Genomic DNA, 19549 nt, shown 5'->3' on the forward strand with positions numbered 1-19549 from the left:
CGTACGTGCCAACACTTACGAGCCTTTGTCTCTTGTCTTTTGACTTTCCCTTTGTCCTTTTTTATACCAATTCCTGCAAGCATCTTTCCTGTGGGAGTAGTACAAATACAGCAAACATTTACAAATACAGCACATGGGGAGTTCATCCTCTCCATGATAAAATCATCTCACGTTACTGCAAGAAAAAAACGCGTCAAGTTACGTGGAATTATATATTTTATATTTTTTAGATAATAAAACAAAATGAAGCTCCTACTTCATAATACTTTTTTGTTATTTATGGAAATCTCAAGAATTTAAAGACTGATGATATTATTTTGTATTTTGCAATATTAATATCATAATACGTAAGAATGTTCTTAAAAAAAGTATCTTACATTTTTCTTTTTCCCTTTTTATCTCTCGAATTTCTTCATTACGTCCACGACTCAGATTGAATTTATTAAATTTCTGAGCGCTAATATTTATGTGAAAGAAACTTTGTGATTGTGACAATAATAAAATAGGAAACGTGTGAGAACTATTTTGACATGTGTATTTTATGAATTTCCGTACTAACAATTACATCTGGCTTTTGCAACATAAAAAATACATCGCAACATGTAAACAGCTTACGATTTAGTATTTATGTTAAATCTTAGTTAAGAAAAAAACCTTTGACTTTGACATTTTTATGATTATTTTTTAAGGATTTATTGAAATGTTATGCTTATACCAAACAAGTTTACACAATATTATTAAAGGGAAAAATATTTATGCAGTTAATGCAAATAAGTTATCTATATTTATTCTCAAAACGACGTCGTTTTGGTATTGAAATCTTAAAAAATTATAAATATAAAGACTATTATAACCCTTAAATAGATTAAAATTACAAAAATACCATGATTTCCGTCCCAAAACGACGTCGTATTGGACTTACTGCAGAAAAAGCGAACCCATTATTAAATCTGGATCAATCATCAACTCAATCAAGATATTAGATTAATGGGTTACTGATTCAACAAGAGGATCGTCGGTTGCAATGTTATTAAAATCGGCCCAAACATTGATCCGGTCGAGGTACTGGGTCATTGGTTCAACCACTGGGTCACTGGTTCAACCGCATGACCCGGTAATTATATGCAATTTTATAATTTATATTAGAAAATTGTAAACATACTAAAATATCTAAGCAAAAATGACAAAAAAATTCAAATATTTTAATATAAATAATAATAAATCACATATTATTATACAATAAAGGATCAAACAAAAATATAATGATCGTGATACGGGACTTTATGTTCAGAAAATGACATATCTAATTATAAATAAAATCAAAAATTTCTGCATAGTGCATAATTGAGATAATATTAGTATTGTAGATACATAATTTATGTAAATCAATAAGCAAAATATATATTTAAATATGTCCATTATGATTTATTTTTAAGAAAAAATTAGAATTTTTTTTTGGGACCGGGCCGGGTCACCGGTTAATCGACCGGGTCACCGATTTTCATGAAAACCGGCTGGGTCAGACCGGGTCGCACCGGTTCTGATGCATGGCCGGTCCATTGCTTGCACCGGACGAGTTATATGACCGATTTACCGGTTCTCGGGTTGACCTGGCCGGGTCGGTTCGGTTTTAATAACACTGGTCGGTTGAATTGCTTGAATCAAATTTATATAAAGATATATAATAAATATATAAATACATGCGATATGGCAACAAATGATGGGGCTTAGTGGTTAGTATTTCACTTCTCTCCCCTTATGTGTTGGGTTTGAATCCTAGGAGTACAATTGGGTTGGAATATTTTGTCACAATTTTTAATAATCAACACAACTAGGAAACCAGCACCTGTTGAGCTGTTGATGAAGTGGACCAAATCAATTAATTAATGGTCCAATTTTCAGTTCAACTAGTCAGACCGATTGGTTGATTAAGTGGACCAAACCGATTAATTAATGGTCCAATTCTCGGTTCAACTAATCAGACCGATTGGATCGGGCTGATCTTAATAACACTAAGTTTAAAAGAAATGATGTAATACATATCGTTAATATATTTTTATAAATGGATCTAGATCAATATCAGATGCCCAGGCAAATAAATTAAAATATTGTAATTTAAATGAAAAATTATAAAATTATAGTAATTTAAAATCTATTTACAAATTTGTAGCAACTAGTCGAGCCCAAAATAAGGCGGGACTGGTCTCGCCCAAAAGTAGGCGCGTCAGGGGGTTGGTTCGCATCCAAAATGCTATATCCATAATAATGTTGATTGGAAAAACTTTTAAAAAGCACGCATAAGTAGCCAAAAGGCTCTTACTAACCGGAGTTTTGGTCATGTGCTCTGAAGGTGCGTTAGGGGATTGGGTCGCGCTCACTTTTCAGAGCTGGGTTGGCCATAGGTTAGTGATAACTCTCTCATGGAGAGCTATTTCTGGGCTTTTATTTGATGATTTGGTGCCATATATTATGCATAATTCCCTTAGAATTATATGATATTTGCATTAATATTGTCTTTTTATGTTTTGAAATAGAAATATGCTAAATGTTGATATTTGAGATTTTTCGAGAGCTAGAGCTATTCACTGTCTTTGAAATTTTTGTTGCAAATCAGAGCCATAACAGAGTTATAGCAATCGTATTTAAGTGAAATGGTGCATTCAAGACACAAGGAATAACTAACTTTTGAAATTCAAATTCAAACAGAGATATAACACAGTTGCAACACTGGATCGGGATAAGGAAGTTTCGCAAGATAAGAATAAGCACATATCTTATCTAATCCCTGTAATTCAGCCAACAAGAGGATAAAACCAATCTTAAAGATAAACCTTCATCCTCTTAAGAGGCTACTCTTTAGGGGATTCAAATTGGAAGAGTTACTTGGCGCCGCAATTTACTATTTTCTATATAAAGAGGAGTCTACACACGTCCAAAACAAGCTTCGAGGTCAGGAACACTTAGGAGATTTTGAGGGCTTCATTAAGAGAGATCTAACTAGTCAAGGGGTGAAGATAGGATCGAGTAAGAATAACATGCCCTATATGGTTTTCTTAAATCGTCCTTTCGAGGCGGGGCCAATAATAAGTGCCTGTTTGAATCCTCTCTTTTTTAAACTAGAAGCTACTTATAAGTATAAGCTAGGGCAAACAAGTTTTGAAAAAAGCTTTTATAATGAAAAATTCTTTTTTTATAATAAAGTAAAATGCTAAAAGCTACAAGCTCTAATGAGGAGTTTTTTTAAGCTCTTATTTGCTTTTCTTGAATTGCGTACTTTTTTTTAAATGAAAAGCTATAAAGATAAGAAATAAATAATTTTTCTTGAAATATGTGCTTTTAAATAATTTTTAAGCTAAAACTTTTATATAATTACCAAATAGTTTTTAACTTTTTTTTTAAGCTCTTTTCTTTTAACTTTAGATTATAAATAGCTTGTAGCTTAAAAATAAGAGAAGCGAGACGACTATACTACTGATGCAAATTGGCAAGTCTCTCGCCAACCCCTTTCTGTCCTCCTATCCGATAAGCACGTGCTTCCCGTGCTGATCCCCCACCGACTGGAAAACAAAGCTTGGCTCGAATTAAAATTCACGAGATTTAAGTCAGTGCCCCGAATCAACTCTCGGCATCCTAAATATTTTTATTTAAATGTTTTTCCATAACTTCAATTTAACAATAATTATTCCAAGTCCAACTCATTGATTAGGAATTTGAGAATTAAACTTTTTATTTCAGAAGTTTAAAAATAAAAATACAACTGTCTATTATTGCTAATAATTTCTCCATTTAATTAATCGTGCGTTCCCCCAGGAGAAGAATAAGTTTATTGATAAACCAAGTTTTTTCTTAAATAGAAAGTTTTTTCTTTTAATTCGGGATTTGCTCTCATCCAAATCTTGTAAATTATTCACTCGCGATAACAATCCGTTATTTAAATCTATTATCAGTACGATGCGTTTACCAAACTCAAATAATATAATTTGGACAAAATAGAGTCTCTATCTAAAACTCTCTTTTTAAATTTATTGAAGGAGATGAATGTAGCTAAGTTGAGAACATAAATTAAGTAACTAAAGAAATATTACCAACAAAAAAAAAAGTAAGAAACAAAAAAATCTGAGTTTGATTTCCACAAAATACATCTTTAGACAGGACACGAAATAAAAATATTGTATATCAACCTGTAAAATAGATAGAATCATGCATCATGGCGACACTGGTTCTTTTAGTGCACAGTGTATATAAATATTTAAATTAAAAGAAAAATTGGCTTGAAAGAGACAAAGAAAACACAAGTTGAACGATATTATAAACTCTTGTATTTTTTTTCATGATGGTAAATGATAGTTAAACAGTTAAATGAATGTAAAAAATCACAGAACGAAGAATGCAGCCCAAAAAACGAAAAAGAAAAAGGTTACAGGAACAGAGGATACAACGAACTTTGAAATTTTCTCTTTAAACCAATTGTGCCATTTTTTATTGTATGATTTGTATAAACAACTAAAAAAAACGTGGCTATAAAATAAGCATAATAATAGAAAAGTTGATGGCAACAAGAAACATTGAAATAAACATGGTTGTATGATTTTAATATGTGAATTATTTTAGATTCTGAGCATGTGTATGAATTGTTTCGAAAGTTAAAACATGGGGCAGTCACATATTGCGGAAAGAAAGTTGACAATCTTTCCAAGAAACAAAATGAGTAAATACCTTTGCTTCCTCAACAAAAAAAACAAGAAATTTATTTTAATTCTTTAGAAAAAAAAGAAGTCAACGGTCCAATGAAATTCTAATTCGTTGAAATTAGGGCTTGAGTCCGTAGGATCCGCATGCGAATTTTTCATGACTTCGTGTAAACGAAATTTGAAATTCCATTCTCCTCAATAATCTCCTTGAACCCTCATTTCGTCTCCTCCTTTGGTTCGCTTTGTGCTCCTACGCAAGCTGTCCTCTTCTTCTTAATTGCAACACCTCCCCTGCTTCATTGCTTCTCTCCATCTTGTTAAAGTGATCTTTTGAATTGTTAAGTTCTTGTTTTCAGACTTTCCTACATAATACATTCATTTGATGTAACTGAACTTTCAATGTGTTCTTCTGCTTTAGTCAACATTAAAGGTTTCAATTACTGCTTTTTGTCTAGCGGATCTAGGAGGGACTCACTGTCAAATTAAGCCCTAAATTGGTTCTCAAAATTACTGTTTTAGTCAACATTAAAGGTTTCAATTACTGCTTTAAGGGTGTGTTTGGTAGAAAGTATCTCAAAACTTTGCTAGGCATCTGAAAATGGATAAATTGGTTCTCCACGTTTGGAACAGGGTTTCCCAAAATTTTCCTACCTAACTGATTTGCCTAGCAAGTAAGTTTTCTGTGCAAAATTGGACCAAAACTAAGGCAATGAAATCCTATTTCTACGGTGGTATTCCATGGATATCCAGCTAAGCAAAAACCATGAAAATGGGTGCTGCCAAAACTACTCTTGTGCGTAGTGCTTCCCACATACTTGTCACAAGTGCTTTCCTCTTTATATTGCAGAGCCCTCTAACCAAGTTGCTGGTTCAGATGCTGAAATTTAGACAAAAAAGGATAAAAAAAAATATATATTGTACAACAACAACAATTACATAACTAGGAGTAGACAAGCAGTGGTGAGTTTAGATAGTTTGCAAGTGGTCATAGATGTTGTCTCTAATCAGCTCCAGGTGATTGATTATCCGAACTATGTTTCTGCCCCAAAAATGTTTCACCTCCATAACCATGAAACCCTAAACCAAAACCCAAAATGGAGGAATCAATAACTCAAAAGCAATGAACATGTTTTACCTGTACATGCAAGGATTAACACGCCACTGCCTCACCGTGCCGGAGTTATGGTTGCTGACCGGAGAAACAACAAACGGAGAGAAAGACAGACAAAGACACCAATTGGCGTTGGGGGTGAGATATGGTACAACACTCACTTGTATGCGGTGGTTATTTTAAATTGTTTTTACAACAGGGTCATTTTGGTCAATTCAACCAATTTTTCCATCACTATTTTATCTTCAACCAAACATAAATTTTGCAAATTTACATAAATTTCTCTGGTAATATTTCGGTGAACCAAGCAACTTTTTTAACATTTTTCTACCAAACTCACTTTTCAACCATTTTTTCATCAATTATATTTCACTAGTATTCAAAAAATTTCTCCTCAACCAAACGACCCCTAAGGTATTCTCGAAAAGGGAAAGAACATAAAAAAAGAAAAAAAAAATCGTTGCTGGGGATCAACAATCTGTTGGGCTTCCTCCTTCAATGCTAAGCCCAAGCCCATTTGAGGGGTTTCCTAAAAACCCTAACCCTAATTTCCACCTCCTCTATATATACTCATTAGTTGTTGGTAGAGGCTAGGTCAGATTTGAGATGTCAGATTTGAGAGAACAAATTTGAGAGAACAAATTTGAGAGAAAAATTGTTTGAGTAAAGCTTTATGCTTTGCATTTGAAAGATCTCTAGAGAGAGAGTTTGAGTGAAACATCTCTAGGGTAGTTTGATTATCACCATTGTTGAGAGGTTGAGTTAACCACCACATTGGTGTATTTGATTATTTGTAACCATTATTTTCATAGTGTATTTCTGATGTGGACTAGGTCCCGTGGGTTTTTACTTCTTCATTGGAGAAGGTTTTTCCACGTTAAATCTGGTTGTGTTCTTCTTCTCTCTCCTGTTTTCGTTTTGATTTTTCCGTTGCGCTGCCTGACCTGGTGAAGTTCAGGCCGAGGTATTGTCGAGATCCGAGATCAGCATCTTGTTGATGGACTTCCGCACAAAGGCCCCTGAGCCGAGCTTGAGGGAACCGAGTTTTCCCAACACAATCTACACGAACTATGTCTACGAGAATATTTTTTTGATTATCATTTTTTAAAATTTAAGCGAAGTGTTGACAATTAATTGTAAGTATGAATTGTAAATCGAAGTTAAATCAAGATTTGAAAAAATATAAATTCAATGAGGAGATACCATTCCATAAAATAAATGAGAATATATAAAAAGATATAATCTTATTATTTGGTGCAGTAAGAGATCTAGTCCAGTGGTTCTGTGATCCTTAACATGGCGGAGCTTGAGTGATTGCTCAGGTTATATTGTAAAATAGGAAAAGGGGTCAAGAACTCAAGATGGAGATAGATCCTCCTCCCTAATAAAAAGGTATCACCTTATATTGAACTGGTCATGACTCATGAGAAAAGAAAATTTGTTACAAGCTGCGTTGAGGATCTACTTCCTCCTCGGAACATATGAGACACCTCGAATATCCTCTAATAAATGTGGGTGTTTTCTGCCATACGATGAGATACCTACTATAACTTTGCGCCCTAAGAATTTGATGTGGTCCATTGGGCCTAATGTAGGTTCTGATCCAAAACAATACAAAATTATATAAAATATATGAGAGGAACTTAGACTCTCTCTTTTTTCTTTTTTCTTTTTCTTTTTTCGCGACGCGAATTATTCTTTTGGGGGCGTTTGGTTGAGAAGAAATTTTTGGAATACTAGAGAAATGTAAGTGATAGGGAAATAGTTGGAAAGTGAGATAAAATGAGATAGGTAGGAAAATGTAAAAAAAAAAGTTGTTTGGTGAGAAAAAATTTTACTGGAAAAATTAGGTAACTTTATAAAATCTATGTTTGGTTGGAGGTAAAATATAGATGAGAAAAACAAGTTGGTTTTACAAAAATAATCTTGTTTTAAAATGGAACAAAGGAACATATTTTCAGCAAATGGATACATGTAAATATGACACTAAAGCAGCATAATTTTCAACTGTGAGAGCAACGATTAACCAAATCAGTTTGTTCTGTGTGTCTACTGACGAGGATATAAAGTGAATACCACATGATCAAAGGGAAACAGTATGCCGGGTATCTCCGTGAAATAGATATGCATCTTGGATAGGTAGGATAGTGATTTAGGTAGGTAAATATGAAAGTTGGCTCAACCAAACATGGTGTAGAGATATTCCCACTTCTCACTTACCCATCTATCTCAACATTTTCCCCCAACCAAACACCCCCTTTAGAATAAGTCAGGTTTCTAGAATTTCAGGTATCTCATATAGGAACTCATGTATGTATAGGATTAATTCCGAGACAAGTAACGTGACAATACTCCAAATATCCTCCCCACGAATAAAATCTATGCTCTTTTATAATTCGTCTTGGATCTCATATTACTACTTAAATCTGTGATGATTTCAAATTATATAAATGAGGCATCCATATTTATTTTTATATTTCCTTGGCTAACAAATATGAAAAAATGATAGTTCATAAAATAAATCATGAAATTACCTTTTATGAGTGCAAAATACTCATTCTATGGAAATTCATCAATTTGCCCAAATCTCTCATGAACTAACATGACTTTGAAAAGAATCATTTCAATTCAAAATGTTAAACTATTGGTGAAGGTCATATTAATGTATTTCTCTATTATGTCTTCATCGGGTTTGAAGGGTAGACAATACATATGTCCCTTTTATTTATGTTAAGAAATTTTATAATATTTAATTATTTATTAATAAAACGGAGACAATAAAAATCAAAGTCGTGAACACATAATCACGGGGGCTTTGAACTATGCAAAAGAATTAATTTAAGCCAAAGATTTAAGCTATTAGAATATGATATTTTTCTTACAAAAATTGAAGTTTCATGTTAGTTGCGTTTTAGGCCTATTACTGTTCCTACAGACTTGTTAGAAGTAATTTGAAATCTATGGCCAGTCTTCCACTAGTCTTTCTGCATTGAGTGTTTTCGTTTATTTTGAGGGAATTAACGTTTCCTTTCTAAGTAGGAAAAAAGTAGGAAAAGACCTTATCTCTCTATATATATATATATATATATATATATATATATATATATATATATATATATATATATATATATATGAAAATAAGTAAAACCTAATAAAAAGGAGAAAAAATAAAATAAATATTTTTTTATGTATATGTAAAAAATAAAATTATATTATCTTTACATGAGAAATATTAAATCTTATTTTGAGTGAAAACCATCAATCTAATAAGGGAAAAATGTGTTTGCCTTGAGGGGCGTTTGGTTTCATGCTTTTTGAGATTTTCTTAAGTAAATGAAGTTTGGTTTTTAGAAAACCAATGTTTGGTTCAACAGGTTTTGACCAAAATCCATCTATATGAAATGTCTGGCTTTTTTGAGAAAGATAGTAATTTGCACTGTTTAGAAATCCGATTTGATGGTGGTTTTTTGAAAAAATCCGGGTAAAGCATTGTTGACACATTTTTTGTCATATATTTCCTTGGTAAAATTTTGTCAAACCAAACTACTTTTTTTTAACTTTCTCATCTATTTAATTTTCCATATGGATACTTAATAATTACATTTCTCTATATTCTTAAAACTTATATTCGACCAAACCAAACGATCGCTGAAAGTGTAAAACTATGATATATTTTTCTCGGTATACCTAAACCGAAAAGTAAACAATCTTTTCTTCTATCTTAAGTTAGCGGGTTTCATTTTAAAGGCGTACGAGTTTTTCCAATTATTAATATGAGAAGTCAAGAATCAAGATTTATAAGTTTTTATCTGATTCACGAAAAAAAAAAGGTTAACATTTATTACTTTTTCTTTTGTTTTTTATTCTCTTTAAAAAACTATTTATCTTTTTAAAGGATAAAGTATGTGTTATTTTAAGTAAAATAATAATATTTTATTTAATATTTAATTAAAAAATCTATCAATATTCTTCCACTCTAACATATGGTCTTCTATTGTGTAATTATTTCTCTCACTATAAAATATAATAATTTTAGTTAAGATAACTCAATATTATATTCTTTAAGAGAATAAATACTTTCCCCATGTTCAGCCTTCAAGATATATATATTTTTTTTGGTAGAAAGCCTTCAAGATATTTATAGGTATGTATTGGATACTTAACAATTTTTTATTAATTTTTATGTATCAAAATGAAATTTAATTTGTAAAGAGTAATAAATTTTTCAAAGGATCATATATATTATTCTTAATTTCTTTTTTGAATTTATTGTTAATTAATTATGCATATATTTTTTACAATTTTAAATTTTTTAATTTGTTTTTTAAAAATTTTCTTAAACTATTTATTCATATTCCTTTACAATTTTTAAATTTTCAAAAAATATTTTAATTTTTATTTTACCTAAATTATATAAGCGTCTATTTTTATTTAATTATAAAATAGGCAAATAACACCCCTTTAATCATAATCTGTTTTTGGTACAATTAGGCTACCAGAAATATAAATATTCAATATAGTAATATTAATTCGATATGCCGGATGCAAGATTTTTTCTTCTTAATATTGTATATATCTTAAAATATATTTTAGAGTATGAATATGCATGTTGATGTTTTTAGTCGACTTTTCAATAGTTTTTTGTGGTGTATAATATTTGTGGATTCAAAGGATTGACCACTACATACCCGTAAGAAGAGTGCTATAAAGAGTACCGAAGAAGTAGATGGAAAGAGTACCGAAGAAGTAGATGGAAAGTGTGCCGAAGAAGGAACGTTTATGATTGCTTCTCTTTATCTCCCTATATATAGTACTACTCTGTTGTACATTTTGTTAAGGTAAGCCAAAATGAAGAGAGATAGATACATGAGAAGATCGAGGAGCAAGAAGAACAAGAACCTGCGTATGCCTCAGGAACTGTTAATTCAAATCCTGTTGAGGTTGCCGGTCAAGTCTCTTGTCCGTTTCAAATGTGTGTCTAAGTCATGGCTTTCTCTCATCTCCGATCCCCACTTTGCAAGATCCCATTTTGAACTAGCCCCTGCACGAATCCATAGACTTGTGTTCTTAGCGGCTTCTGCTTATGAAGCTCGGTCCATAGACTCAGATGCACCGCTTTACAATCATTCTTCTGCTGCTGCGGTCAAGCTTGATTTTCTGCTTTCCCAATCTTATCCTCATGCTGAAATTAAAGGTTCCTGCAGAGGGTTTTTACTTTTGGATTGTTATACAAATCTCTATGTATGGAATCCATCCACAGGTGTCCACAAACGAATATCTTGTTATCCTTTGGAGCCCAAATATTTCACGTTTATACATGGTTTTGGGTATGACCCATCAACAGATGACTACCTGGTGGTGCAAGCGTCCTATGATCCAGGTGCTGATTTGACAACCCACATGGAGATTTTCTCATTGAGAACTAATACATGGAAACAAATTGAGGGTGCCCATTTTCCATATATGAATTCATGCGATGATGCCAGAGTTGGATCGTTATTGAATGGGGCTATTCATTGGTTGGTTTGGAATTATGATTTATCACTGAATGTTATTGTTGCCTTTGATTTAACGGAAAGGAGTTGTTCAGAGATACCCCTGCCAGATGATTTTTTCGACGACTTTGAATCTTGTGAATTGTGGGTTCTTGGAGGATTTCTCAGTCTATGGGCTATAGGAGAAGGTACAACTGATATATGGGTGATGGAAGAATACAAAGTGCACTCGTCTTGGACTAAGGCCATTACTGTGTCTACTAATGACATTCCTACTCAATACTTTTCCCCAATATGCTCTACAAAAAATGGTGATATTGTTGGACTAGACGGTACTAAAGGATTTGTTAAATATAATGATAAAGGACTGCTACAAGAGTATTGTAATGATTCACATGGATGCCAAGTGGCTATGTACACAGAGTCTCTACTTTCACTCCCGGGTCACACTGAGCAACCTGAAGAAGATGAATGACAAGAAAGATTAGGTTGTGAAATATTTTCCAATACAAAGATTAAGAAATGCTAGCAGAAGTTAGTGCATGAACTTTAGCATCTTTATGTTATTTCATCATGATTTTTTTTTTTCTTGCTTTTCTTTTTTGAAGGCGAGTATTTTGTGAGGATGTTATTTCTTTGTCAATGTTTGCAATTTGTTTCCTCCTACTCTCTTTACTGAGTTTTTAGCTTGAAGCCTTAATATTGAATTTATCCCATTGCTCGCATGATATTGCATCTGATCCCCGCTATATGAACTTGATGCAACTTTGATATTAATGAAGGCATGCAATTTAGCTAAGCTATGAAATCAATATTATCAATCTTGGCTTCCTTGCCAAATTGAATTAAGGTTTTTATTTTTATATTGGTGTCTTTATTAAGGCATAAATAATAATTTCCTTGATGAAGATATATTTTATCAATATAAATTTTTTCTTTCACTCCATGGATTGACATGAATATCAAGTAATCAAGTAGTGCACCAGAAAGGCAGGAATTACTGAAACTAGTACAGTAGAATGAAATGCTAAGTTGAACAAGAGTAAATTTAAAATAATGCAATTAATCTTTAGCCTTGTTGAGCACCGCATTTGAGAAGGGGCCAACCGATTTCTTTGTGAGGAATCCAGTCCTTAAAACCGTTCCTCCAAAATATTTTAAATGGCAAGGCGCCCAAGTAAAACTAGCCAAGTTAATCTGCACTGGCATGCTTCAAGTGCAACCTCATATTGTGTAAGGGTGTATGCTTTTCACATTAATTGTTTTTGGCAATGAAATGTTGAAACAAAATAGGAATTAAGGACAAGGGATCAAATTGCCCAACTCTTCCCGTGCACTGACACAACCTATTACTGTTCTATAGACTTGTTAGAATGATTTGGGTTTTGCTCGCTTTTTCTCTGGATTTCTGCACTGTTGTAAGCTTTGCCCCCTTATTTTGAGTAAAAAGTAAAAACAATCAATCTTCATGGGTAAAAAACTGCGGTAAATAAGTAGAAGACGATATATTTTTCTCAGTACCTAACTAGAAAAGTGCACCATCATCTTCTCTTCTCTCTCAAGTTCGCATGTAATACCAGAAGTCAACTGGGAAAAGTTCAAATACCCCCATATAATATGCTTTTAAATCACTAATCCCGTATGTTTTTTATTTTTATCATTTACTCTCGTATGCTTCTTTTAATCCAAATATTCTCTCCTAGTGTTAGAATTTCTAATTAATATGACTATTCTATCATTCTTACAAATTTATACTTCAAGGTCTGAAGGTTAAACAAAGATGCGATTTTTCTGTTGTATGTGTTTGTTGAATTACTTGGAGCTGAAACATTGTCTGATGAAAACCAGTCTATCAGAAAATTTATTCTTGTAAAAAGGCCTGACTAAGGATTGCTTGCTGGTCTCTGGAAGTTTCCATCTGTCTTGCTGAGAAGCAACAAATCGCTTCTTGAAAAAAATTCTCAAAATTGACATAAGAAAGACTTGCAATATAATTTTGAGGGAAGATGTTGGGGAATTTGTTCACATTTTCAGCCACATTCGTCTCAAGTTGTATGTTGAATTGCTAGTGTTACAGTTGAAAGGTTTGAGTCTACTTCTATATGGCATTGCAATTTAAAAGTGAAATTTAGTCTTTTATTTCTCCAGATCACATTTACTTTACTTAAATAGGTCATTCTAGATATAAACAATATATTATCATTATTAAATATTTAGGAACTAAATTTCATTACCTACTCATTGAAAGTAATGAAACCTTGAATTTTGCTATAAGGACCATGAGCATCCAGGGGTTTAGCCAAAAGTTCCTTACTTCATTGCATCTCAATGAATAGCATTGGACAAGCTACTATCAGTGACGAAGCCAGGGAAAAAAATCAGGCAGTGCCAAAAGATTCGGCCAGTTAGAATTAGGTGGTGCCAAGGTTATATTATTTTTAAAAATCCAACTAATATTAAGTTTGTATCAAAAAAAATTTATCTTTCTTTCTTCAACTTCCCAGTCATAATTTTTGTTAGTCATAATACAGCTCATATGTAGTTAGAGTGACACAAGCTACATGTATTTGAATATTGAGTGAGTTGGTAACAAATCATCTTTTGACTAGCAGCTATTTTGTATTCTCATATCTTTGAATTCATCTAGTATATGAGATTCTGTGGTTTAAAGAAGACTATAAAAACTGTTGTGCATTCTGGACTATAGCCTATAGATGATGGGCATGAAAATGAATAAAATGATAACACTCTACACATCAATGCTACTTTTCTGTTCTATTGTTAATTTTTTCTTCTGGAAGGGGGAGTCCATGATTTGTTCAAAAGCCAGGACAATGAAACTACAAACTGGAAATGGGTTGACAGCAGTTCCCTTTCAAGTATGGGACTGACAACCAGTGTAACTGTAAGAAAGGTAGTACGCTGCTGCACTTAGCGACCCCACGCTTAATTCTTTTCAATAATAAGCTGCTAGAAATAAAACATATTTGGCAGAAAGGATGCGTTAACAACTTAGGCAGTGTTTGGCGCGCGGATAAAACAGAATGAAATGTTCTGTTCTGATCTCTTTGGCTCTTCCCTTTCGAGTGGAACCCAAATGTACCTACCGTTTTTAGCCTCATGTCATGTTATGTTCCATTTTTAAAATGCACCAATCCTTTCTTTTAGGAAGAACTCAATTGCCACAGCCTCAAAAGAATGATGCTAATGCTGATACAGAAGCCAGTAGTTGAAGTGTATTTTTATAAGAAAAGTAGAATATTCATATTAATTAGAAACTTTAACATAGTTAAGAATGAAGTTGGATGGAATAGAGGGTAAATGATAAAAAAAAACATATAATGGGTATTTGAACTTTTTCCTTTTTTTTTATTTGATTTACCAAATAAGTTAACATTTATATTATTCATTTAAGATGTTCAAAGGTTGGTAATTGATACTTCCCCTACTTAATTATAAAAATAAAATAAAATTATATCTTACCTAAATTTCATAAGCATTTTTTTTTAATTTTAAAAATAAAATAGGTAAAAGAACACCGCCATTATTCAAAATCTGTTTTTGGTACAATCAGGCTAATTACCATCTGACGGATGCAAAAAAAAATTTCTCTTAAAATGTATTTTAGAAGAAAAACTTCACCGGAAGTATTGAATTTGATGCACTATTTTATTAAAAAGGAAAAAAAATTAGGACTTAGGGAAATATAAAAAAAAAAAATGGACAAAAAAAAATTCTTTTTAGTAAAAGAAAATATCAAATTCAGTACTCCCATTGAAATTTTTCTCGTATTTAGAGCATAAATGTACACATGGTTTTGGTGATGTTTTATAGTTGCCTTTTCAACAATTTCTTTGTGATATATGATAGTTGTTGACTCAAAGGATTGACCGCGACAAGCCTACAATTAGGGGTGTTCGTGGTCTGGATTGGATCGGTTTTAGAAGCAAAACTCATCCGATCCAATTCCTTCGGTTTGATCATGTAATCATCCGTTCGGTTTGAATTTTTTTTCAAATCCGATCCGATCCAATCCAAATTTTTTCGGTTTGGATTGGATCGGTTTTCGATTTTTTGAATATCCTAAAATTAGTTTTATGATTATTGTGCAAATAACATCTTTTGTATATATTAGTTTTGTAAAAAAAATATTGAAATACAAAAATATCAGTAGACGATACTATAGTTATTTTTTTTTGCAATGAGATATGAAGTTCTATAAGGATTAAATTTTGTTGATGAGACGTGACTATTTTTTCTTGGGATTAGTTGATGAGTTAATGGGTCTTAGGTTTAGAAATTTTTGAGCTATGATTGAGTAAAGAACCAAGTAAGTAGAGGAAAATTAATATATTAGATCGGTTTGGATTGGATCAGTTTTCATCAATCCATCCAAAAACCGATCCAATCCAATCCAATCCAATCTGCGGTTTTTTGTCGGTTTTCGGTTTTTCGGTTATCGGTTTTTCGGTTCAGTTTTTGCGGTTTGAATCGGTTTGGATCGGTTGATGAACACCCTTATCTACCGTACATATAGGAAGACTATTAAACAAGGGAATGATTCTGTCAAACTTAAAATTCGTATACATGAAATTAATTTGTATGTGTATTTTTCTCTTTTTTTAATATTGACAAATTTTAATTAGATTCCACCTGATCAGGCTATAATTTTTTTATCATGGCAGGATCCGCCTAATTACACAATAATAAAAAAAGGTCACGGTGGATGGAAAGAGTGCTGAAGAAGGATTAATCATGATTGCTTCTCTTCTCTCCCTCAGCCCAATTTTAAATTCACCAAGCAAGAGGGTGCGAAATTGAAGAAAAAGAAAGGAGCAGTTTTCGTCAAAAGAGCAATTGAATGGTAAAATCTTGTACAACTAAGATGAATTTTTGTTGTGTAACTAAGCTGAAATTTTAACCGGAGTTTTTTTCACTCATTGTTCTTCAAGGTGGACTCTGCAACACTTTGTTTCTACGTTAGTAACTCTTCTTTCTTTGATGGTTTCATTTTGATGCATTTCAATTGATGTTGTGCGGTTTGGTTCCGGGATAATTTTAGAATAAATGTTTCATAAGATTCTTGAAATATTTTGCTGTTTTTTCAACATTTAAATGTTTCGTAAGATTCCGAAAATATTTTACTTCATTATTTAGAGGAAGTTTCGTTGCTAGTTTTTTTTTATCATATGTAGTAGTACTATGCATCATTTTCAGGGTAAGCTAAAATAAGGAGAGACAATTAGAGAGGATTAAGGAGCATGGAGAACAAGAACCTGCATCTGCCTCAAGAATTGTTAATTCAAATCTTGTTGAACTTACCCGTCAAGTCTCTTGTACGTTTCAAATGTGTGTCCAAGTCATGGCTTTCTCTCATCTCTGATCCCAACTTTGCAAGGTCGCATTTTGAACTAGCAGCTTCAGCCTTCACGCACCCATAGGCTTTTCCTATCGGCTTCTGGTTCTGAAACTTGGTCCATAGACGTAGATGCATCGCCTTCTGATCATTCTGCTTCTGCTGCAGTAGCTTAATTTTCTGCTTCCCGAACCTTTCATTCATATTCAAATCGAAGGTTCCTGCAAAGGGTTTTTACTTTTGGAAATGGATTGTTTTTCATCGACCGGTGTTCATAAACGAATTTCTTCGTCTCCTCTTAACTCCAATTTGAATGTCATGTTTTTCACATTTTCCTATGGTTTTGGATATGACCCATCAACAGAAGACTACTTGGTGGTTCAAGCTGTTAAGAAGATATCAAATGATTGGGAAACCCACTTGGAGATTTTCTCATTGAGAGCTAATACGTGGAAAGAAATTGAGGGTACCCCCTTCCCTTACATGAATACCTCTGATGTTCCAAGAAATGGGTTGCTTTTCAACGGGGCTATTCATTGGTTGGCTTTTAACTATGATGAAACAGTGAATGTTATTGTTGTCTTTGAATTAGTGGAAAGGAGCTTGTCAGAGATACCCCTGCCAGATGATTTTCATTTCGAATTTGACTTTGAATTTTGTGATTTGTGCGTACTTGGAGGATTTCTGTGTTTTTGGGTTCTAGGGGAAGTTACAACAGATATATGGGCGATGGAAGATTACAAAGTGCAGTCTTGGACTAGGACTATTATTGGGTCTACTAAAGACATTCCTACTAAATACTTTTCCCCAATATGCTCTACAAAAAGTGGTGATATTTTTGGAATAGACAACAGTGCACGAGACAGGTACTGAAGTTCCTCATATATTGATAAAACGAAAAACTGAACATTACAACTTTCTCAAGACGTACTTATACTCATAACTACAAAACTGAAACTGACTTAATCACGGTTATGCAGTTAGCTCTGACTTAACCATACACGGTTATGCAGTTAGATCAAAGAAAAACTGTTAACTCAATCTGTAACTGAATTCGATGACGTGGCAACTGGTGCAGCTGGATGATTAGTCTCCAATAGCCCCCCACAAGCTGGACGATGTATATTGGACATCCCCAGCTTGGAAACAGCATGAAGGAAAGAACCAGGAGGCAATGGCTTGGTGAACATATCGGCGATTTGAGCAGCAGAAGAGATGGGAAGAAGATGCAGTAAGCCAGATTCAATTTTGCTGCGAGTAACATGGCAATCGATTTCGATATGCTTAGACCTTTCATGAAATACTGGGTTACGGGCAAGATGAATGGCAGAGTTACTGTCACAATAAACGGAAGCTGGATGTGTCCATGGAAGGCAAAGATCTTGAAATAGATATTGAACCCACTGGAGCTCACAAGAGAGATGAGCTAGAGCCCTATACTCAGCTTCAGAGGAGGAACGACTGATCGTGGTCTGTTTCTTGGAACGCCAATGCACATGGGCTGAACCTAAGAATACGCAAATACCAGTGACAGACTTCCTGGTGTCGGGACAGGTAGCCCAATCAGCATCAGTGAAAGCCTGAACTCGAAGATCATTATTAGCGGGAAAGAATAGACCAGAACCAGGAGCACCTTTGAGGAAGCGAAGGATGCGTTTTGCAGCAGCAAAGTGGACAGTAGTAGGACGAGCGACATATTGGCTGAGACGATGCACAGCGAAGCAAATGTCGGGCCTGGTGTTAGTCAAGTAGAGAAGACGGCCAATCAAACGACGATAAGGAGATGGATCATCGAGAACTTCTCCCTGATTGGAATGAAGTTTGACAGAGGCATCCATAGGAGTAGAGACAGGTTTACCACCCAAAAGTCCTGCATCTGAAATGATCTCAAGAGCATACTTCCTTTGATTCAACACAATTCCACGTGAAGAACGAGCAACCTCCAATCCAAGGAAGTAACGAAGATCACCCAAATCCTTAATCTTGAATTTATCATCCAGCATTTGTTTCACACGAGTGATTTCAGATAAGGCAGTCCCACATATCACAATATCATCAACGTATACCAATAAAACAGTAAAGGAGGATGATGTTTTGAGGGTGAAAAGAGAGTGATCAGCTTGTGCCTGAATGTAACCAAGCGAAATCAAAAAGGAGGAGAGCTTGGCATGCCACTGTCGACTTGCTTGCCGTAAGCCATAAAGGGACTTCTGTAATCGACAGACCTGACCAGGCTTATCAAGATGAAGACCTGGAGGAGGCATCATATACACTTCTTCGTTAAGGTCTCCATGTAAGAAAGCGTTGTTTACATCTAATTGATGGATGAACCAGTTCTTCGAAGCTGCTACAACAAGTAAAATGCGAATGGAAGAGATCTTTGCCACAGGCCTGAAGGTATCAAAAAAATCTACACCTTCAATTTGGGTGAAGCCCTTAGCAACAAGACGCGCTTTGTAGCGTTCAAGGGAACCATCTGACCTGTATTTGACCTTAAAAACCCACTTGCAACCAATGGGTTGTTTGCCAAGGGGAAGATCAACCAATTTCCAAGTATGGTTCTGTTTTAAAGCCTGAAGCTCAGTAGACATTGCCTTGCACCAGAGATCAGACTTAGCAGCTTGTGAATAAGAACTTGGTTCCACATGAGAGGAAACATTAAGACAGAAATGTGTGTATGTGGGTGAACAAGCAGTGTATGTTAAGACAATGGATAAGGGATATTTAGAAGGAGTGGAGGAAGAGGGAATCATACCTTGGCAGAGATTGATACGTTGAGTGTGAGATGGGCTACATTGATATTGCTCTAAGTACTTTGGAGGAGCCCGAACACGAGTGGAACGACGAAGAGGAGGAGAGGAAATGCTGAGAGCTGGTGGTATGGGGTTAGGTGATG

The 19549-nt window shown here is 33.9% G+C and overlaps 2 protein-coding genes across 2 annotated transcripts; both read left to right on the plus strand.

Annotated features, from left to right (window-relative positions):
• Positions 1-10656: 10656 nt before the first annotated feature.
• On the plus strand, positions 10657-11916 carry LOC133295024 (F-box/kelch-repeat protein At3g23880-like). The gene has a single exon (XM_061493803.1). It carries the CDS (start codon positions 10669-10671, stop codon positions 11770-11772), a length of 1104 nt encoding a protein of 367 aa, XP_061349787.1. The 5' UTR covers positions 10657-10668; the 3' UTR covers positions 11773-11916.
• A 4983-nt stretch (positions 11917-16899) lies between these two features.
• On the plus strand, positions 16900-17526 carry LOC133295018 (F-box/kelch-repeat protein At3g06240-like). The gene has a single exon (XM_061493794.1). It carries the CDS (start codon positions 16900-16902, stop codon positions 17524-17526), a length of 627 nt encoding a protein of 208 aa, XP_061349778.1.
• The last annotated feature ends 2023 nt before the right edge of the window (positions 17527-19549 follow it).

This window comes from Gastrolobium bilobum, unplaced genomic scaffold, assembly GCF_033153095.1.
Source record: "Gastrolobium bilobum isolate Gb01-03AN ecotype WA unplaced genomic scaffold, APGP_CSIRO_Gbil_v1 utg21668, whole genome shotgun sequence".
Classification (NCBI taxonomy): Eukaryota; Viridiplantae; Streptophyta; class Magnoliopsida; order Fabales; family Fabaceae; genus Gastrolobium; species Gastrolobium bilobum.